The 21,502-nt window shown below is 38.7% G+C and overlaps 1 protein-coding gene across 1 annotated transcript in view; it reads right to left on the bottom strand.

The window, feature by feature from the left end:
• Positions 1 to 20,691, bottom strand: part of LOC127213799 (leucine zipper protein 2-like) — a 38,060-nt gene extending 17,369 nt beyond the window's left edge. Inside the window, exons 1-2 of the mRNA XM_051174252.1 lie at positions 20,575 to 20,691; positions 15,822 to 15,884 (exon numbers count right to left, since the gene is read on the bottom strand). Of these exons, the coding sequence (XP_051030209.1) occupies positions 15,822 to 15,884; positions 20,575 to 20,691 (180 nt within the window). The remainder of the gene's footprint in view (positions 1 to 15,821; positions 15,885 to 20,574) is intronic.
• Between the last annotated feature and the right edge of the window lie 811 nt (positions 20,692 to 21,502).

Genomic DNA, 21,502 nt, shown 5'->3' with positions numbered 1-21,502 from the left:
AGAAATCTACAAAGAACAAGCACAAACTTGGTTGACACATTTACCCAATCTTAATGTTGTAGACTTAATTAAATGCTCATTATCAGAGCTACCAGAAAGAACAATGAAACATAGTGTAAAAGTCTTGACATACCCCTATTGTCCCCATGTTCCAATTACTTGCCTTGAGAGTAAAGGGAAGCTCCTTATTCTTCAAGGCCATGGCTTTCCTTCTCTAACACAGAATAATATCATCAAAGCATTTGCGGGATACTGCGTATGTGCCAAAATGTGGGCTGCGTGGAGGAGCTGGCTATTTCCACCATCCCCAAATGTGACACACATTGTTGTCAGCACGAAGGGAAGGAGGAAAAACAAGATAGATGCAGCTTTAGAGCTCACAACCTCAGGATCTCACTAGTGAGTGGCTCTTGGTGCCCATGCACCTCATCTGGACGCCTTTCCCTAACTAAGACATAGCTCCGCAAAGGCACTCAAAGAGTAAGTGGCGTATCGGTTTTATGCCAGTATGATGCCGATGCTGCTTCACTGAATTCCAAGTTAGTCCCAGGGGATATGAACTTTACCCTGGCCCTCTCGGACCGACAAAAGATATTGAATACTAGCAACAGTTCACCCGAGGTAGTTTGTGAAATTGCCACAGAAAATAAAGGAGATAAATTTCCTTTCCCCGACGTCGGTATCAACCCCTAGCATGCCAGTTAAATGCCACTGAGCTACTCTCACAATCCCTTGGAAAGCTTCTTGCTGAAGTCTTCATTAGTGGATTTTTTACTGTTGTAGAAACTTACAAAGATAATCAACTTAATCCTCTATGAAATTTCCTTCTTAATAAGATAGTATTAAATATTTAGCTGCATGAAAGAATAGTCCTTGGGCTTAGATGTGATAAAAAAAACATTCTGAAAGAGGAAATAAAGGCAAAAATTCTGATATGCATCACTTTCTCTCACTATAATTTAAAAAAATATATTTATTTTTGCCTTTAAGACAATTATTTGAATATTACAACTGTAATTTTGTTTCAGTTTTAGCAAAATCGCCTTTTTGTAACTCAATTCATTATCTCAATTGCTTTTACAAAGGTAAAAAGAATTGTTCCTTCATCTCCATCTCATATGTCACTAGTTTCCTGCCGGGGAGGCTGCAGGTCTCATGCAGTGCCCAGGAGAGGGCATGCGCTTACTTCCCTTGTCTACAGCTGTCATACCCTTTAATCTAGTTGGCCAGGGCTTAGTATGCAGTGATCTTGGTCTAATCCAAGGTATTAATGGAATATTCATTAATAATGCATCTGTTTTAAACGATACTTTATTTCTGAATATGGGGAAATACTTTGTAATGACTGCCTTTATACACCTTTCATTTATCCCATCATTCATCTCCCTATTTATCAATTCAGCTGCTAGTTAGTACATCATTCATCATGATTCTTTATACTTATAAACCATCTACCTTATCTGACATCCTTCCCCTTACCTGCCCACATATACATTCGGTTGGGTGACTCTTGTTGGCTGCTCGTACCAATGAAGCTAGTGAAAATATTGCATTGCACATTCATGGATGATTTTACATTACTAAAGCTATCCCAAGTTGGGAGGAAAATTGAGAGTTCGGGGTAATGATCTAGCTATATGAGACCCTCTTTAAACACACACACACACACACACACACACACACCAAAAATCTCTATCTCAACAAAATCAAATCAAAAAAATTGTACTAATTAGTCAAGTGAAGAATACCTGTGAAGATAGTTCATGGAAAGGAACAAACCTCAAGGAGAGCTAAGATGGGGAACAGAAAACTGTCAGAAGCTGTCTTTGTGGGACTGCAATCGGAACCAGCCGTGAGCCCCAAGTTCGTACCTGAGTGTTGGCTGTAAAGTGCTCAAAACAGAAAACTACAAGAAAGTGACTGACACCCCAAAGAATGAAGAGTTTGAAGCTAGCTCCTGGACTGCCTTGAAGGCTGTATTTGTGTGAGAACTGCCCAGGCAATGGAAAAATTGGCAATACAGAGTGGCTTGATTTAAAATTTAAACAAAAGATTATTCCATTCACAGTGTGGCAGATACTTGAGATTCCTGTAAGTGCTTGGAAAGAGAGGGGTGGGTCTGGACTGGTGGAAGAGGAGCTTGTAGGAAGCATTCTAAGGAAGGGTTCTGACTTTCTGTGGTAATAAATGAATGTGCATTGCGTTGGTGGCATCTCATAGATCTTACTGTAGGCTTCTGAGCTTCAGAATACGTATGCTCATCTGCTCCGTTCCTTCCATATTCCCCATTATGGAAACAGTGGGGAGGAGTGGGGAAGGATGTGGGCAGGATGCATTTTGACAGCCAGTTGTACTTCTAATCTCTAGAGCTGGCAAATAGGAGCCTATTCGGGAATATGTTGCTCTTGCCAGTGGCATCTGGCAATTAATGCTGAAATGTGGCTTCCAGCTTGCAAAGAACTGAGGATTTCTCTACATGGATTTTAAGAGGATTGGCTCTCACTCACAGTTTTCTACTACACTGTACAAAAGTCAACTGTGTAGAAATGCAGTTAGAAATAATGTACACTAAGGCTAATTCTATACATATTAACCTTCACATAAGTTCAGGAGAAGTTCAGTAAGAAGTATAGTTAAAGCTGCTATCCTGAGGCCAAACATAACAAAAACAACAACAACAACAAAATCAAGCACTCCCTCCCCCCCCAAAAAAAAACCCAAACCAAAGCAAAATAAACATCAGAAGCAACAATGAAATGGATAAAACACATGTCTGACCAATGCAAGCTTTCAGCTTCAGTTCCAGGTCCCAGCCTTTGGCAAATGTCACTCAGCCCTATACATTTTTATTGTAAAGTGGACACACCCTGTATCCTCTGATGCCTGGGACCCTAGACCACCATGCTATTCCATCTACTCCAAAGTGTCTTCCCCAAGTCCTTTAAATGCACAATGACCTCTTACTCTAAGTGAAGGACAAACTTGATTTTCTTAAAAATATTATTGAAAGGTTCTAATCATAACAGCACCTCTGGACAACCTCAGAGTGGTAGCAGCTCACGCACCGCTGTGACTCAGTAAACTGGAATAGATGAGTGTTAGCTTGACTTCATTAAATAATCCAACAGAGAGGAAGGACTCGCATTCACATGGCCATGGTGGAATGCAGAGAGACACCGAGCTGGGAGGACAGGGGCACACAGAATGCAACCTGTTTTCTCCAGGAGAATAGGCACAGTCAGAGAAGATGGAGCCTGGGATATAACAGACAGCAAAGGGAGTGAATCAATTATCCATCTGAGTCTTCTCTAAGCATCCCACAGAAGTGTAAACCTCCCTCACTTTAGAGCTAAAACTAAGAATTTGTATAATTTGATCAAAATTGCTCAGTCAGGGTAAAATCAGAAATTCTGAAAAATCAGAAATCTGAATCAAAATCAGATTTCCAAATTTCTCTTGTATACTTCACATTCAAAGTACTTATGTGGTGTACATAGCTTTTGACACAAAGCTCCCTGCTAAACTCTATTTGAAAGTGACATGAGGTCTGATTCCATGACCCAGGCGTTACAGGGTATGGGGGTGAGCACTAGCCAGGATGTATGCCTGCTGTGTTCTTCTCAGCCAGCTCCTACCTTACACTGAAACAACTAGATACCAATAAGGACAATCTGAGAGATTCCCTCACACTCGATACAATGTTTCAATCGATCTCTCCACACTTGAACAATGTTTCAATTGATTCCCTCACACTCGACACAATGTTTCAATCAATTAAACCCACACTTGATACAATGTTTCAACCGATTTCCCCTCACACGCGATACAATGTTTCAACCAATTACCCTCACACTTGATACAATGTTTCAATCGATTCCCTCATACTTGATACAATGTTTCAGTCTCTGCCCATTACTGTTCTGAGCCTGTCAAACATCTATAAGCAGACATAGGGGTGGGTGAGCCCCTGTGAGAGTGTCTAAGCAAAGACTTCTCTAAGAACAAAAGGAACAATAATATTTGGAAACATTAAAAAACTTGACTTGACAAAAATTACAACATTGTAAGTTTTGAAAACCACAGCTAAACACTGAGCCCAACTCCTGGAATCCAGTTGGAGACAGGGAGGAGTGATGAACAAAGGAGTAAAGACCAGGCTGGAGAAACCCACAGAAACTGCTGATCTGAACAAGGGGAGCTCATGCACTCCAATCTGATAGCTGGGAAACCTGCATTGGACTGGCCCAGACCCCCTGAATGGGGTCTTAGTTAGGAGGACTGGGCAGTCAATGGGGCCTCTGGTAGTAGATCAGTATTCATCCCTAGTATATGAATGGACGAATGGACTTTGGGAGCCCATTCCACATGGAGGAGGTACTAGGTCCTGTTCCAAATGATATGACAGACTTTGAAGACTCCCCATGGAAGCCCTCACCCTCCCTGGGGAGCAGGATGGGGGTTGGTAGGGGGAACTAGGATTGACATGTAAAACAAGCTTGTTTCAAATTTAAATAAAAAAATTATAAAAAAATTAAAAACAAACAAAAGAAAGAAAGAAAGAAATAAAGGAAGGAAGAAAGAGATAGAAGAAAGAAATTACATGGGGGAAACATCTGGATGACAGGGACAACTGGCAATGAACTTGTACCTGAAATACGGGCAGGGACAAGCTAGTGTGATCATAAGATGTGTTTAAATCTATTAAACACTTCATATCTCCAAAGACTTGACACTCAAACAAAACAGAAAAGTGCTTACCACCGTTAATCCTCATAAAATGAAGTTATAATATATGTTCATTACAATGACTATAGATGAAAGGCAATATTTAAAACAACTGATTAACCAAGTTATCAGTGCAGAACAAAGAATTATCTGTAAATTTTTACTCAGCAAAGTTTATTTTAATGCATATGTATCTGAATGTTAAACACACACACACAACATACACACACAACAACCACATACATTTTGATGTATAAGTAACAAACTCAAAGTGCAAGTTATGAAACTAGTGTGCATTCATTAAATGGGTCAATGTGAAATTGATTTTTTCAATAAATGTTTCTCAAGAATATTCAGTGTTTTAGGCATTGGACTGAATACAGGCCATGTCTAAGGAAATCATCCAAACATAGCATTTTACTGAAGCATTATCAGTTGCTGAGTGGAGGCCTGAATTCTTGCCCATTCTCAGAGTGCCTTTATCTCTACTCCATGTTCTAATACAGGCTGTATCCACAACACACACACACACACACACACACACACACACACACACACACGAGTTATAAGTACATTGCATCAACAGCCTGCAACAATGTGTCAAAGCACGTTCACACATAGACATTGAGGGAAATTAGCTTTGTACATTTCCATCATGCAGTAATTTTCTTTCCCATCAAAACACGAGAGTAACACAGTTTTATCTCTGGGTACCTGGTAATGCAAGGGAAAAGGGGGAACATGTGTCTATTTTATCTGCAGATCTTAAATAAAACAAAAGCGAAAGTAAATTGGAAGAAGTACAGATGACAGCTTGCATTTATTGGATGACTGGTAGGTTCATTTAGTATTTCTATAGTATGGTGGCAATTTCAGAAAAATCAAAGTGAGATTGCACAACTCCCTCAATAGGAGAAAAATCCAGGATCCTACCTAAATTCTAGAACAATGGATTGCTGACATTATGACAAAATAAAAATAAAGTAGAAATTCTAGGTCCCCCCCCCCGAGCAATGAAAGCTAATGCTTACTCTGCTTTACATACTAGATGGGAGAGTGAGTTGATAATTTAGCTAAATTTATTCATTATATTCTCAAAATAACTATTTGATGGAAAGGACAGCATTACTTTCATTTTGTAGACGAGAACACAAAAGTTCACTTGTGCTCAAATCCATACCGTAACTAGCAGGATGTTACACATGCCAGGGTGATCTAGAGTCCATGCTCCTAATCACTGAGCTGTCTTTGTTCCTTTGCAGGCCATAGATGGAGAGAGTGACACTTCACTAAGTGAAAGACAGGCTTGGAAGCACCTAAGGCAAGTAAGAATATCCCTGGATACCTCCTGACGTGATGGTTATTTTTGATTGTCAACTCTACTACATCTGGAATGAACTAGAATCCAAGCTGATGGGTACACCTGTGAAGGATTTTTATTAATTAAATCATTGGAAGTGGCAAGGCCCACCTTTAATCTGTATCTTTTCAGGCGGGAAGACCCAGGTAATTAAAACTAAAGATAAATATCTTTAATATTTATTTAGAAATAAAGATTGAGATGCAGGCCACACTTCCTGGTGCCAGCCTATGTCAGCTACATAGAAGAAAATTCACTCTCTCTTTACCTGCTTGCCCTCACTTTTGCTGCCAAGTCCATTCCTCACTGGAGTTAGAGCAATGCATACTTAAGACCAGCTGATAATTTCGCTTTGTAGACTGAACAACTACTGGATCCTTGGACTATTTGTAGGAAGTCATTGTTGAACTAGCTGGACCACAGCCTGTAAGACACTCTAATAAATCCCAATGCACATACTGGGGTGAGTTGCTGTGAAACATTACAAAACTCTTAATACGGGTAATGTTCTGTTCCTCTAGAGAATCTTGACTAAAACACCCTATCACTTGTTATTGTCTCTGTCTTTAACAATCAAGTATTTAGTTTAAATGAGAAAAGTTTTACACTCCATTGAGTAGCACTAAAATTTCCATCATCATTAAATTTCATATCAGGAAGAAGTAGGAAAACATTCTATCATGAGGCGTTCTGCTCTGTTTTATGGGTGCAAGGCTTCTCTCCTATCCCTTGCCTTTCTCTCTTCCTTTGTCTCACACACACGCATGAGTCGGCATATTTCCCTGTTCAGTCACTGGTCTTGCCTTCGTGTACTGCATTCTGAAGATCCTTTCTTCTGGGTACTTTGAGTATACAATGAGTGATTGTGAAATGCCATGATCTGAGTGTGCTGTGAGCACTAGAACTTAATCTTCCTTCTTCAGCACAGTGACTCCCTCTTCTGCAATAGTTGCAGAAGTGGGATTGCTAGGAATATGGAATTCTGCTTAGAGTTTAAGTATTTGTTTTCATTTTGATTCCGTTTATTTTTTTTTTTAAGTCTTACCATTCAGAATCTCACAAGGCCATTTTCATGCTTGCATAGAATGAAATATAGTTCAAACATATTTCCCTGTACTGTGCTACACTTCCCTCACTCCCCGGTCCCCATAGACACCCCCAGACACTATTGCTACCAATGTTTCAGATTTTTGAGGAAGGCCATACTATTTGCCACACTGACTATATTGATTTATAACCCACCATGTGTGCATAAGTTTCCCTTTCTCTAGGTCCTTCCCAGTTTTTCAAACATTTTATTTGTTAATAACTGTCCTTACAAGATGGTTGAGAGGAAATTTCTCCAATGCATCATCTTGCTTTCTATATGTTTTCATATATGTGTATAATTATTATGTATCAATTCTAATGACATAAATAGAGGCTGAGAAGAATACTCAGTGGATAAGTTGTTGGTTGTGCAAGTGTGAGGACCAGATATGTGAGCCCCCAATGCCACATAAAATCGGGATGAGCATAGTGATAATCTGTAAACCCAGTACTAGAGAGGCAGAGACAGAGACAGAGGACCTGTGGTCAAACTGGCTGGTTAAACTAGGCACAATTGGCAAACTTCAGATTCAGCAACAGGCCCTGCCTCTTATGCAAAAGTGTAGAGCCATGAAGAAGACACTTGGAAGCCTTGGGCCTTTGCACATATGCACATGCAATAAAAATAAATGATATGAAGTCATATCAAAACTGCGATAGTAGCTTCAAGTTGGGAACTGCTAAGGGAAGAGATAAACCAGAGCCAACGAAGCTGCTGCTGAGTGGGAAGCACCTGTGTGGGTCCAGGTTGTTTCTGGCATAATCCTCATGGCCTCAAACAATACAAGTCCAGCGACCATATCGAGGGAAAGACGAAGAAGAGTAGAGTTTTATCACCACATCTGCAAGCATATAGATGCCTGGTTCTTTTCCCATGAAAAAGATTAGAGTTACATGCAATATTAATTTCCTTTTATCCATAGATAATTTTTTAAAATATGTCTTTCCAGCGGGCCTCTTGATTACTTTTCAGCATCTCTCCCTAAACTCTGTTCTGAGTCTCTTCATGACCGCAATGCTTGTCATTACTTCCCACCACTGTTCACTAATGATGCAAGGTCCCGCTATTATCTTCTGGGCTGGATTTCTTTCTCAAAGCAGATGGTACTCTTCCTTCCTCTTTGGTTCCTTCGTCTTCACCGTCATTATCAATATTATTATCATTTCTTCTCTACAAATACTGTCAAGCACCTATGCAGAGTTGGTACATTGTCTCCAAGATCTAATCCAAGCTGATCCATGTGTGAAGCTAATTCTGAGGCATTAATAAAATCCTCTATAACCAAATCCCCTTTTCTGATCATTCACATCACAAGCGGTAGACAAAAGGACTTCAAAAACATTTAATTATATTTTATTAAAATCAATAATTAGCTGAAAGTCTTTATTTTCTGTATTCCTCCTAAAATGTATCAATTGTACTAATGAAACAAAACAATGTAATAATAAATGGAAGTGCAATTATATAACAACAACAAGAAAGCATTTCGTTGGAGGAAGATGATGTACAAGATAATGGGGCCCTCAGGTTGAATTGACCTAGATGCTCTCTGCTGCTTTGTGGTATTGTAGCTTACTCAATGTCAGCACAACACACGGCTGCAGGCTTGTGATGATTTTGTGAGAAATCTGAAGGATACCTGAGGATATGTCAATATCCTCAATAACAATAACAATAACAATGTACACGGTTATGCTGCTGAATGTGTTCATGGCATGATACATGTTAAGTCAATTTCCTACACTGTACCTAAAAATATTTTGGTATAAACTGCAGAGTGTGTTATACCAGCATCTTGCATTTCAAATTTGTGTAGGGATCTATTTTTCTCACAATGACTGAATGTCACAAAAGCAAATTTCTGTGAACTGTCCCCATGTAACCCTGTGACGGTGTTCTCTTTAGAAAGCAATATCAGTAAATTAAAGGAACCGTTAAAATGAAATGTAAATAGATCAATTTCAAGTACTGGTTCTTTTAACTCTGTCAATGTTTAGGGAACTCTAAAAGTGAGAAAAACAAAACAATCAAATGCCATCAGAATTGATTAATTGAATGGCTGTGGCCCTTAAATTTAAAGTGAGTGTCATAGATTTTGAGAATCGGTTCTCAAAGTTTGGCTTTTCAGAAATGCAGAATGCTAAGTCACATCTGCATCTGCTAGATTATTTTTTAATATGTCAAATTTGTAAACATTCAATAGCACATCTTGGTTTAGTTGTCTAAAGATGGGCACTGTTATTAAAACACCCAGAATCAAACCAGCAATCTATGAGAAATTTTAATTGCTATTGATGTCTTGCAGTACAATACACTGAAATTCAAGCAGCATACAATTATAGGGGTACAAATCATCCATGCCATTGATATAATAAAGTGTGATTACTATTCTCCACAATACATTTTATTTAAATAGTTTTAATACAAGAAGAAGTGGGAGGTACTATAATACAGATCTGACACAGTTTCTGCTCTACACTAGGGAAATGCCTAGAGATCTACAGGGATGACCCCACCTAACAATCTAAGCATTACTGGAGAGGTTACCTTAAATGCCCTTCCAGGATAATGAGATTGACTGACAAGTACCTCATATGTCATCCTAGAGCCTTCACCTAGTAGCTGATGGAAGCAGAAGCAGATACCCACAGCTAAACACTAGCCAAACTCTTGGAATCCACTTACAGAGACCGAGGAGTGATGAGCAAAGGGGTCAAGATGAAGCTGGAGAAATTCAGAGAATCAGTTGACCTGAACAAGGTGGAGCTCATGTACCCATCCAGTCTGATAGCTGGGAAACCAGCATAGGACCCATTCAGACTGGCTGAATGTGAGTGTTAGTTAGGAAGACTTGGCAATTTATGGGGCCTCAAGTAATGGATCAGTATTTATCCCTAGTATATAAATGGAATTTGGGAGCCCATTCCACATAGAGGGATACTTCCTCAGCCTAGATACATGAGGGAGGGCCTATGTTGTGCCCAAAATGATATGACAGACTTTGAAGACTCCCCATGGAAGGCCTCACCCTCCCTGGGGAACAGAAAGGGTATGGGCTGGGGTTTGGTGGGGGTGATAGGGGAGGATGGGAGGGCTCAGCAACTGGGATTGATGTGTAAAACAATCTTGTTTCAAATTTAAATAAAAAGGGGGGAAAAAGAAAGAGAACAGTCCATAGGGCAATTTTCAATAACAATAGTATTTCAGCAGACTTTAGAGATTTTATGAAATAATTCAGTAGGCTAATCTTTATAAAAATTAATCTAAGATAGAAGAAAGTATAATATTGAAATATTACAGTAAAGCTTTCCCTTACATATTATATATTGGATTTAAAGGTCAATTATTCTCACAAAGAATTGAATTAAAACTGGTGGAAAAGGAGACAAAAATAATATAAAATTTCAAATGTGTTTTGGCATAATTTAAGTTGCAATTGTGTTAAGAAACTGCAGTTATTGTGCTGGAAGATGGCTGCATTAGCAAAGTATCTGCTGTCAAGTATGAGAGACCTGAGTTCATATAAGACCTGAGTTCATATGAGAGACCTAGAATGCATATAAAATATCAAATGTAGCAGTGGGTCAGTAATTCCAGCTCTTAACAAGCAGGGTTGAGTCCCTGATGTTGTTCTCTTGCTATAATTATTGCCCATGAAACACAAACATGAGACTCAGTGCCAACGTGGAGTTCATTGAGAGAGGGGAGAGGAAGTGGGGAATAGCTGGTGGCCAACCAAAAGCAGGAGAGGGAGAGAAGAGAGAGAGAGAAGGGGAGAGAGAGAACCAAGAGAGAGACGCACTTGGCGTGCTTGCTTTAAAAGGGAAACTTGCACATGCGTGACTGAGTCCCCTGGCAGCCAGGTAAAGCTTGAGCAGCCAGGTAGGTCATGATGTAGAGAAGACATGGCCATGAGCATCCCGCCCATCATCAGGGGGCGGGGTCAGTAGACTGCTGGTTCCCAATACCTGAAGTTCATTGACTGGTCAGCTTTGCTGTACTGAAAAGCTTTATATTTAGTAAAAGGCCTTGTACCAAAAATAAAGCTGTTAAATCTAGGAGGCTGTGAGGTCAATACAGAAGGAATCAGGAAAATGACAGCCACTAACATTAAAATTACTTGATACACTGTCTCAAGGAATCATATTACTTTATATTCGAAGTTTGGCTACATGAGCTGACAATGCCTACTACAAGAACTACTACACAAGCTCCAGTAATAGGTACAATAAACCTCCTTTAGATTAATTGATCAGGGTAGTTCAAGTAACACCCAAAACAGTATAGACTATTGATATAGTCCTTGGTTACTTCTCATAGGTTGAAGGTAAGACCCTGTTGCTATAGAAAATGCAAAATTAGGATGGAGGATTGGGGTGATTCAATCTGGATTTATTTTGAAAGGCTCCTTTCTGTGATCTGGCTTCCATGATACCAGAAATTACTATGCAAGCTTCCAAGGATGAGAAGTAATTAATAGTCCTACCCAGTTGCAACACCTATCAATCACAATAATGACCAGCATGGAAAGATGTCCATAAAGGTTTAATACATGACAGGCAGAGGTTGGTGGTAACTAGCAGCTGTCTAATTAAGTCAGACTCATGAGGAGTAAACTCATACCTGGTGCTAGAAACCTAGACAGTTTCCCTGGGCTAGTGAAGCCATGGATCTTAAAAAAAAAAAAAAAAAAAAAATAATCTACTGCCATCACATTGCTAGACCAGCACAATCTCTTACTACATTCTATTTTTTTTTTTCACATGAGCATGTAGGGACCAACTTTCCTGAAATACCCCTGTAATAGGATAAACCCAGGCCTAGTGGTTCTACCGTTCACGTAACACTGGGAGAACACCCTAGTGGGAATTGCCTATGAATTCTGCTCTAGTCATTCCTATCAGGAATGAAAAAGTTACGGAGGACTGTCTCTCCTTTGTACAGACTTCCATAAATAGTGTCTGCTGCTCAGGTTTTTATGCAATTACCTCAGGCAGCAACTATCTTCTCTTTTCGCTGTGTACAGGTGAGCAAACACCCTTGCAAGTGAATAAAGAACATGAAGGGTAATAGAACTAAATCACGGATGTCCACAGATGTAAGTTTTGCTTTGTTTCTGTTTTTGGAGACAGGGTCCCATACTTAGACCTGGGCTGTCCTGGAACTAGCTATGTGGCCAAAGCCAGCTTGGCACTCATAGATAGCTATCTGCCTCTGCATCCAGAGGGCTAGGTGAACAGGGACACAGTACACCCATCTCCCATGTAGATTTGAAATGCCACCTTGTCATAATAGAGGACAAACATCTAATGATGCTGCCAAAAGAGTCTTCATAGGACAACGTTTTGCTCCTGTCATTTAAATCTTCTTTTCTCACAATTAATATAAAAGATAGTAAAACAAGGCGCCTTGAAAACTACATACTGTGTATGAAATTCCTGGATGTTTATGGCTCTTTCGCTTTATGGTGATAATAAACTTTTAAGTTCAGAATAGAAACATTACTATAGTTTTTTTTCCCTGTATTTTAATTGGAGATGAGAGCTGTTCGATGATTGTTAACTACAAGTATTGAGAAGAATGAACTTTTCCGGGAGAATAAGTTCAGGGTACTCAACTGTGTACCTAATGTGCTGTGACCTCTAGTTTACAATTTCAGAAACTGAACTGAACATGTCTGACTAGGAACATGTGTTTAATCTGTGTACTAAGGAAAACTAGAATGATAAACATTTATGAGCGCTCTCTGCCACCATAGCATCTAATTTGACCTTGGGCGGCTGTGCAAAGGCTTGACCTGGAGTATCTCCAGAAAGTTCCCGAAGGAAGTGCTTTTCCCCCAAGAGGTCCATGATATCTGACTGCTCTTTTAGTACCAGGGAAGAAATAGGGAGTCATCTTCATTTAGGGTGAATTGAAGTCCCTTCTCAGGGAGAAGGCTGCTTGGGAGGCAAAGTCATAAGCTTACCATGATGGACTTGACAAGAGTAAAGAGCAAAGGTAAGCATCAATTCCAGGCTCAACCCACCCCTCGGGCCCAAAGGGCAGTGTACTACCAGCATTACTGACTTTATCTTGACTGGCTTCTGTAACATTCAGAAGTGTTGCAAGCTTCACAGCTCTAACTTTTCTATCATGCCTCTACAATTGCCGTCAGTTACCACTGCAATGACGAGGCAGAAATGATCCTGTTCTATCGGGGTTGGGTGGCTCTGCAAAAGCACCATAGCACAAAGCTTGACATTTGAGTGCCATCTAGAAATGAGTTTTATTGAAAACTATGTTCAATTTTGGAATGAGACTTTGAGGCTAGATGGGAAGTCAACGGGAAAGAATGATAGGGTTATCAGCAATGTCCAGAATGGATAGTCTGGAATTGGGGAAACACAAGCATAATGAAATTTATAACATATTTAGAGAGCCAGCGTTGATCTATATACTTGTAGACCCACCATGACTTAGACACACTTACCAGCAGAAAGAAAAAAAATCCCTCTATGCAAGCAAGAGTACTCAAAATGATAGAAGACAAGTCTACACACACACACACACACACACACACACACACACACAAACACACAAACACTTCCTAAATTTCTAAACTTTCAAAATACTTAATAATAAACTGATCTATTTTATAGTGCTCCACAAGGGAAAAAAATGTGTCACCTTACAAAGCCAAGTACTTTCAACTGAGCAACACTGGATGAATCTTAGATATTCTCTAAACTAAGTCCAGCCTTCTTCTCTTTCCCACAGTGAGTCATAGAAACTAGTTCTTCCTCAATGCAGTCATGACATTGACCAGTAAAACCCCATCCTCCTCTGTGGATCTTTGGAAAGGCTAGCCATAAGGACATGATCTGACATATAATGGCTAATTACAGGTCACAGACATGACATTCCAGAGGTGACAGGCTAAGCCCAAGTCGTGGGTAATTCCAGAAAGACTGAGAGGGGATGGATGACACATATAAGTTGTTCTGAGCAACTTCTTAGTTCAGTTATGACATCTTGTTCTTTATTCAGTCCTACTTACATATACTTGTTCATTCTGTACTGAAATTACTCATAAACAATGACAGCTTTCTCCAGCTATTTGGGGCTTCATCTCTGACAGGTCCAGATGTTTCCTTAAGGCTCTGGAGGCTGTGGACTAAAGGGCACCAAAGCTAAAGCAAGTAGGGAGTTTGTCAAGATGTGACGAAATCACGGCTTAGGTACAAACGCCTGTTGGTATAATCGGAACACCTCCCCTGCTTCTAAAGCCAAGAGTAAGTACAGTTCAACACTCCGGCATTTCTAGTTGTTTGCAACAGAAACCACTTCACTCCCACATTTGGTAAAATATCTATATCTTAAAGGATCTTAAAGGTAATCCTCAATTTTTCACTTACGGTGATCACTACAGTAAAAAAATATATATATTAAGAAGTAAATATTACATATAATTTAATCTTATTTTACTGACATATTATTATATCCACTTACAAAAGTCTAAGGGTTTATCCCAGTGCTGCAGGAGAAAAAAACAGACAGACAGAAAAAGAACACAAATCAAGGGCCTTTGCTTCCTATCCTTGAGTGAGAATGCGTAATTCCCATAAGCTTTATTGTATCACACAAAATGTTCTATTGTTTTCAAGATGGCAAATCTGAAACGAATGCCGTGGGGTTATGTCATAGAACAATCTTTTTGTACACTGTGAAGAGTGTTTCTCTCGTTGTTTTAATAAAGAGATAAATGGCCGACAGCTAGGCAGAGAGAGGTTAGGTGGGGCTTGTGGACAGGGAGAGAACTCTCTGGGATGTCAGACAGACAGAGGGAGCAAAGCATACAAGAGGACAGCTAATGTCATGAGTCATGAGGCAACATGTGATGGACAAGAACGGGTCAGTTTAAGCGGTAACAACTCTAAGATGTCAGCCAAGGCTGTATAGTTAAGAAATCTCTGTGTGCTTATCTGGGAGCTTGCTGGAGGGACAGAAAAGTCTGTCTACAGGGCTGTATCGAGGAATCTGGGGAAAACGGCCTTCATTCTTTATTATGCAATTTCCATGACCACATACACTCCTCTCCTGACTTTCTTGCTTCATTTCTTGGCAAAAATGCCCAAATATTTAAGTCAGTGATAATAAAGTTCATCTTTCCCTATAGAGATCTGTAACTTAGTCACATCTGCAAAGCCTCCTCTTCCGGAAGATGATGCTCCTAAAGGTCAGGAGTTCAGAACCAAGAGTCCCCATAGACAGCCACTCCTCTCTTCATGTTCTCAGTGGACAAAGATTTCTGAAGTTCAGATTTTGAACTGTGACTGACTTTGTCCATAAACTTCTATTAAGATTGCAAGATTGCCAGTCAAATGTGTATGTTGAAACTCTCTCAATATATGCTGTGTTCCATGGATATCTATCACAGATAACCCTCCTAAATACTTAATGACTATAGCAGAGTTATAGGAGCTTTAAATACGTTAGAATTGGACAACAAATGGAACCTGGTGATTCACTCATAGAGAGAAACCTAATGCAGCCAAGAGTGATTCTTCATTAGAAAGTCCAGAGATTTCAATTAGCCCAAGTAATATTTTTGGTAGATTAGGTGTTGGGCAGGCATTTAGGAGGAAAAGTAGGCAAGTTGCTTACCTTAAATAATAAATCTTTCTTCCCATAACGGAGCTCTTTCAGTTGGGCTTGGATTTTTTTCGACTGTAAAAGCAGAGGTATGTGTTAGTAGTTATGCTCACTTATATTTTTAATCTTGAAGATTTAAAATTATTTCCACACTACACAGGAATAAATCCTTCAGCCTACTCAAATAGAAGCCTATAATTTGGACAATCAACAGAGAAGACTAAATTTAGCTTTGACATCAGACATGTAGACATCTGGGTCAGGAAGCAAGAATTCACCCCGTTTAAAAAAATTATCTGTTTACAAAGGTGTTATTTAAATAACCTTTCTGTGTTCTACTCAATACATAAACATACAAAATATCTGCAATTTAAACATGACAAAAAAATCTAGTTTTAAGTAGCAAAGACATGTGTGTAAGTGAATCTCTCTTTTTATTTAATTACTTTTTAAGATCAATGATGGGTAAGTGTAAATGAATGGACATGTTTTAATTCACTGTATTTTCAATGGGAACTAACAAGCAAATGGACAGAATGCCAGCAAAATTCTATAATTGAAAGGAGGACTGAGTTACAGAAGACCACATTTTATAACAGGATCCTTATAAACATAAAAATGTTTAACAATGACATACTGTTATACACATTTACCACATCCTTATAATTTATATGTAAGCAGCAGAAGGCCATGTATCCTTAGCCTTTTAGAAAAGGCATCGTTACCAATACTGTAATGGGAGTACTTCAGTTCATTCTTTCTACTCTTGAAATAATAGGTCCTCATACGTCATTGGGGAGAAACATCCATACATGCACATATACACATGATCCTGGGCAAATGTACAAAACGTAATGAAGAATAGTAGGTTCTTACTTCTTTAGTCCACATTCTAAAATCAGAATGATGTCAAAAATAACAGGCTGTAAGATCTGAAATTACTTGAAAGTTTGTGAAGCAGTCCAGGACAGCTTTGCTTATGAACTCAGAGCAATTGTGATAGCATTCACCAAGCCTTTCAAACCAAAGCTAGACCAAATTCCAGGATGGAAAGGACAACTAGTGTTTCCCATGGATGAGCTCCCAGGTACCAGTGATTAGCCCTGCCCATGCAGGCAACACTAAACAGACCCAACAGATAGTATTTATATATTTTATATGCGTGTCTAACATGTGATCAAAATAGATAGTCTGTGAATTTGCGGGGTAGTAGGAATTAGGAACATGGGAAGAATAAAAGGTGAGAAAGACAGGAGCAATGATGTAATATTTTAATTAAATTAAACATATTTCTTGAGAAGTTGGTAACAAAGCCAACCATTTGAAGTTTTTGCTTTGTTTTGTCTTTGAAAAGGATCCCATGTTTACCAAAAGTTACCTTCTTTTCCTGATATGTGTAATGTCAGAATATGAAGACCAAAGTTTACTAGCGACAACATAGAATTGTCAGAGGCTGGTAATAAAGAACACTTACACACAACCCTTTGGCTGCTGAACTTACACTTTTATGTTAGAATTAATACTTCCTGTAATTGCTTTCCTTCAGAGTTTCCCCAGTGTTCAAAGTGATAATACCTGGTTCACAGCCTTGTCTCACACTAAAATTTTCTCTGTCGTGATTCTGATGCACATTCATTTTAGTAGAGGACAATCCTGTTCCACCTGGTCTCCGGGACTCTCAGCTAAGCCCGAAGAGTCTCTCAGGGAAACAAATAGAGTTGATAGGTGTGAGTGGGAACTGGCTGATCACTGCTGGAGATCACACAAATGTGTGATCCGTCCAAGGCCATCTTCAAGCATGATAATTAGTGCTGTCATTTACAGAAGTCCAAACTACTAATATTAACTATTTGTGACATCCATTTGCAATTTATTTTACATAGAAGGTGGACATTATGATCTAAACTTTTCATTATAACAATAAATATTTAAAGCACCATTAGGTAGTGGTTTTAGTACACAAAATTAGAATTAAATCAATATTTTCCCTGTTTTTTCTTTTTGTGTGTGTGTGCATGTGTGAGTAAGTGTGTATGTGTGTGTGTGTGCACATGTACACATGTATGTGTGTGTATTTAGTGACCACATCATGGCAGATTTCTTGGCCTTTATTATCATGAAGATAACTTAGGAATTGTTTGTACTCACATGTCATCTGAATTTTACAGTTCACACCTAATTTTCAGTATACTAAATCAATATACAAAATCCTTTCTCATGTTTTCTCAAAGAGTATGCAAAAACAAACATTTCTGAAGGAATATATCCACTCTGGGATGTATGTTATTTTGAAACCATATAGCATGCTAACTGTCTTAACTTGTCAGCAATATTTGATTAAGTCAAAATTAACCAAAGGGATAAGCCTCTAGCAAATAATACAATATTTAGAGTGTCAGTAATTTTATTTTTACTACATAGATAACTGTAAATGTAATTCCAAATATCAGTTCATGAAGGTCACGAGTGTCTGCATGTGCATGAACTAATTACAGCTGGGAGTAATGATAATGGCAGCCAGAAGAAAATGATGATGAGGATGTAGGCAGCCATGACAGAACATTTTAGCTCCATAGTCTCATTTAGCAGACAACTATCTAATTTGAGATTCTTTCCTGCAAATTTATGTTCAAATAATTTTCCCTTTATGAAATAATAGTGGTGGTGGTGGCAGATGGTGTTGGTAGTATTTGCAGTTTTTAATGTTTGTTGTATAACTATTTTCTGTGGATTGAAACATTAGTTCTTAGAGGAGGGAGGCTCTAAGACTCCGGAAGCTGATTATTGTTCACTATGCTCAGGAAGCCCAGGAATTTAGAAGCCTCCTGGCAGCCTCGACAAGGTTATATAAACAGTGGCGATTTCTGGGTAGCAGGGAATCTCTAACCCACTAAGCTGCCTTCCATCGTTGCACCAAGGCCAGAGAGATGCAGCTTTTTTGAACGTTTGCCCATGCTGTGTGAGGATTTCTATGATGCAGCTGCCTTTATTCATTCTGTTTCTAGTGCCCTATGTGCGGTGAATACATATTTATTCACCTCTCCCCAGGAAAAGCCACAGTACATGTTCTTCTATGCCAAATCACAGCATATTTCATTCCTGTGAGGGTATGGAGCCGAGAGCTGGTGGTCTCCAGCAGAAAAGACTGTTATTATGTTTTAAGAAACAATGATGAATCAAATAGTAAAAGTTCGTATGTGTTATTTTAAAATACTATTGTGACAGTGTAAACATTTCCCTTCTTATCTGAATACTGAACTCTAATATTGTTCTATAAATATTTAACAAGATACAGGAAAGAAAATAAGTTAGGTGAACTAATGACATTCCAACCATCAAGGAAATAGCATGAAGAACACAGCGATGAACAAATGAGATTAATTTCCACTGAGCTGAGGGAAATTAGGAACATTCTTGAATGAAGAGGATAAACTCTAAAGGTTTAGGAACTATTTTATTTTCTGAACACCATCGATACTGCTAGCGCCCTCATCTCTCCTGTACTTGAGTTTTGTGGGGGCCCTGGTAACATGTTCAGTGTATCTTTTATCCAGATATTTTCTATCTTTTGTTCATTTCTTGAGATAGGGTCTTAAGTGGTTCCCTCAATAATTACTCAAGAGTCACTGTTGTAGCTGAGAATGACCTTGAACCCTTGGTTCTCCATATATATATATATATATATATATATATATATATATGTATGTATGTATATATATATATGAAACTTATTATCAAAATGATCATATCACATGTAAGCTTTGAGGTATGGTGTCTTTTTGATAATGGCTTTGCCTCAGAATATATTTTGAGCTCTCATATTGCCTATATTGCCTAAGGACGTAACCTTGTTTTTACAGACAGGAGAGTAAGGGAGATTGTGCTTTTTCCCAACTGGAAGACTCAAGACAATGTTTCTATTCCACCAAGAAAATGTCCCTTTTCCATCTATAGAAAGGTGATGCGAAAGTGATTCTTGACAAAGGGGCAGTGAGGTAATTTCATCGTTAGATAATGATGGATCGGTCTGAGTAGCTCTCGTCTTCTGTCTGGACATCTAAGGAGAGGAGGGTCAACTTTCTATTAAGCTTCCCGCCTTCCCCGTTTCTTCATAGCCATCAGGTCTTACTGGAGTGGAAAAGCTATTCCATATAATTTATGGGATTTTCCAGTATGTAATTTGTCTTCACATATGCTTTCTATATATTCCTGGGACACAGGGACTCTTGTTTCATGTCTTTAAATTACCCTTCTTGTAAACTTCATTATTACTTTACTACTATCCTTAATAGTTCCTACAAGCTACCATCAATTTTGAATTTAGCACCAGGTCAAAATTAGATAAAACTGACTATAGTGAATCCATATGTATTACTCAGAATGTTTGTTCCTGCTTGAGTAACATATGAGAAAATATTGTTGCACGGGAAATAGGTGTATTTGCTTGGTAAACTAATATAACTTTAGGAACTTTGCTGGTGGTGTATAGATGTCACAAATCATTAGGAAAATACAATGGGTATCTGATAATTTCCTATTGGGGAGAATTGGTTCACACAACTGAGGTAGGCTTTAGAGAATTATCTTATGAGTATGGCACTGGGTACATTTTTATTTATTTTTTTTTCATTTGTGTAATGTGGAAAAAATTAGATACATACAACACTAAAATGTATTTTATTTTGTATCCAGTACGTGATAGGGGAAAAGGCAATTTAATTTAATTTTAACCAGTTAAACTTGTGAAAAGGTCACATTCACTCACCTCTTCTGCATGAATCCCACACAGCTTACTTCCTGACAACAGTTTGTTTTTCAAGCTTTTATTCTGAGGAAAGAAAGAGTAGTTTACACAAAATGTGGTAATTAAGAACTTCCTCATTTAATCCAGCCATATCACTCTATGTTTGGCTGGCAGATTAAAGTTGCATGTTATGTAAAGAATTTGTAAGAGTTTGTTTCCTCATTATAAAACCATCTCTTCAACTAAAATTTTTGTCAATGAATATTAGGTTGTTTACTCAAAAAAATAAAACTTTGGCCAATGAGATGGCTCAGTAGGTCAAGATACTTGGCACCACGTGAGAAAACCTGAGTTGTGTCCCATGATCTCACGTAATGGGAGGAGAAAACTGATTCCCAAAAGGGGTCTTAATATCTCTACAGACACACCATAATGCATGAAGATGAACACACACACACACACATACACACACACACACACACACACACACACACACACGGGAGGGGGTTGGGCACATATACAAATGTAAAGAGAAAATTAAAATACAAAAATTTACCTAGAGATTTTCTTCACTTACGTTTCTTCACTTTCACATGTAGTCTGATAAAATAACCTCAGCCCCACATGAGCTCTGCATGCTACCTTCTGCATGCATCTCTCTGATGGCACCTGCACCAGGGGCACCATAGTGCCATTCCAAATAAGTCACATACTCAAAGAGCATCTGTGTTTCCCCTGGAGACTCCTTTCTGAATTATAACCTATGGATAGACTTCGTATTTAAAGGTTCTTTCGTGTTTAGAAGCCAGCTCTGATTTCAGGCCTCAGAAGCGAGTGATTTGTTAATCCTATAAATCTTCCAGCATTGGCAGAGGCTGGGCCATAAACATTTGTTTCGCTGAGTCTTCCTGGCCTTATGAGAAAAACCAGAGGTGTGTAGCACAGAGGC

Source organism: Phodopus roborovskii, unplaced genomic scaffold (assembly GCF_943737965.1).
Source record: "Phodopus roborovskii unplaced genomic scaffold, PHOROB, whole genome shotgun sequence".
Taxonomy (NCBI): domain Eukaryota; kingdom Metazoa; phylum Chordata; class Mammalia; order Rodentia; family Cricetidae; genus Phodopus; species Phodopus roborovskii.
The sequence above is the reverse complement of the archived record's forward strand: the minus strand, read 5'-3'. Positions and strand labels throughout refer to the sequence as shown.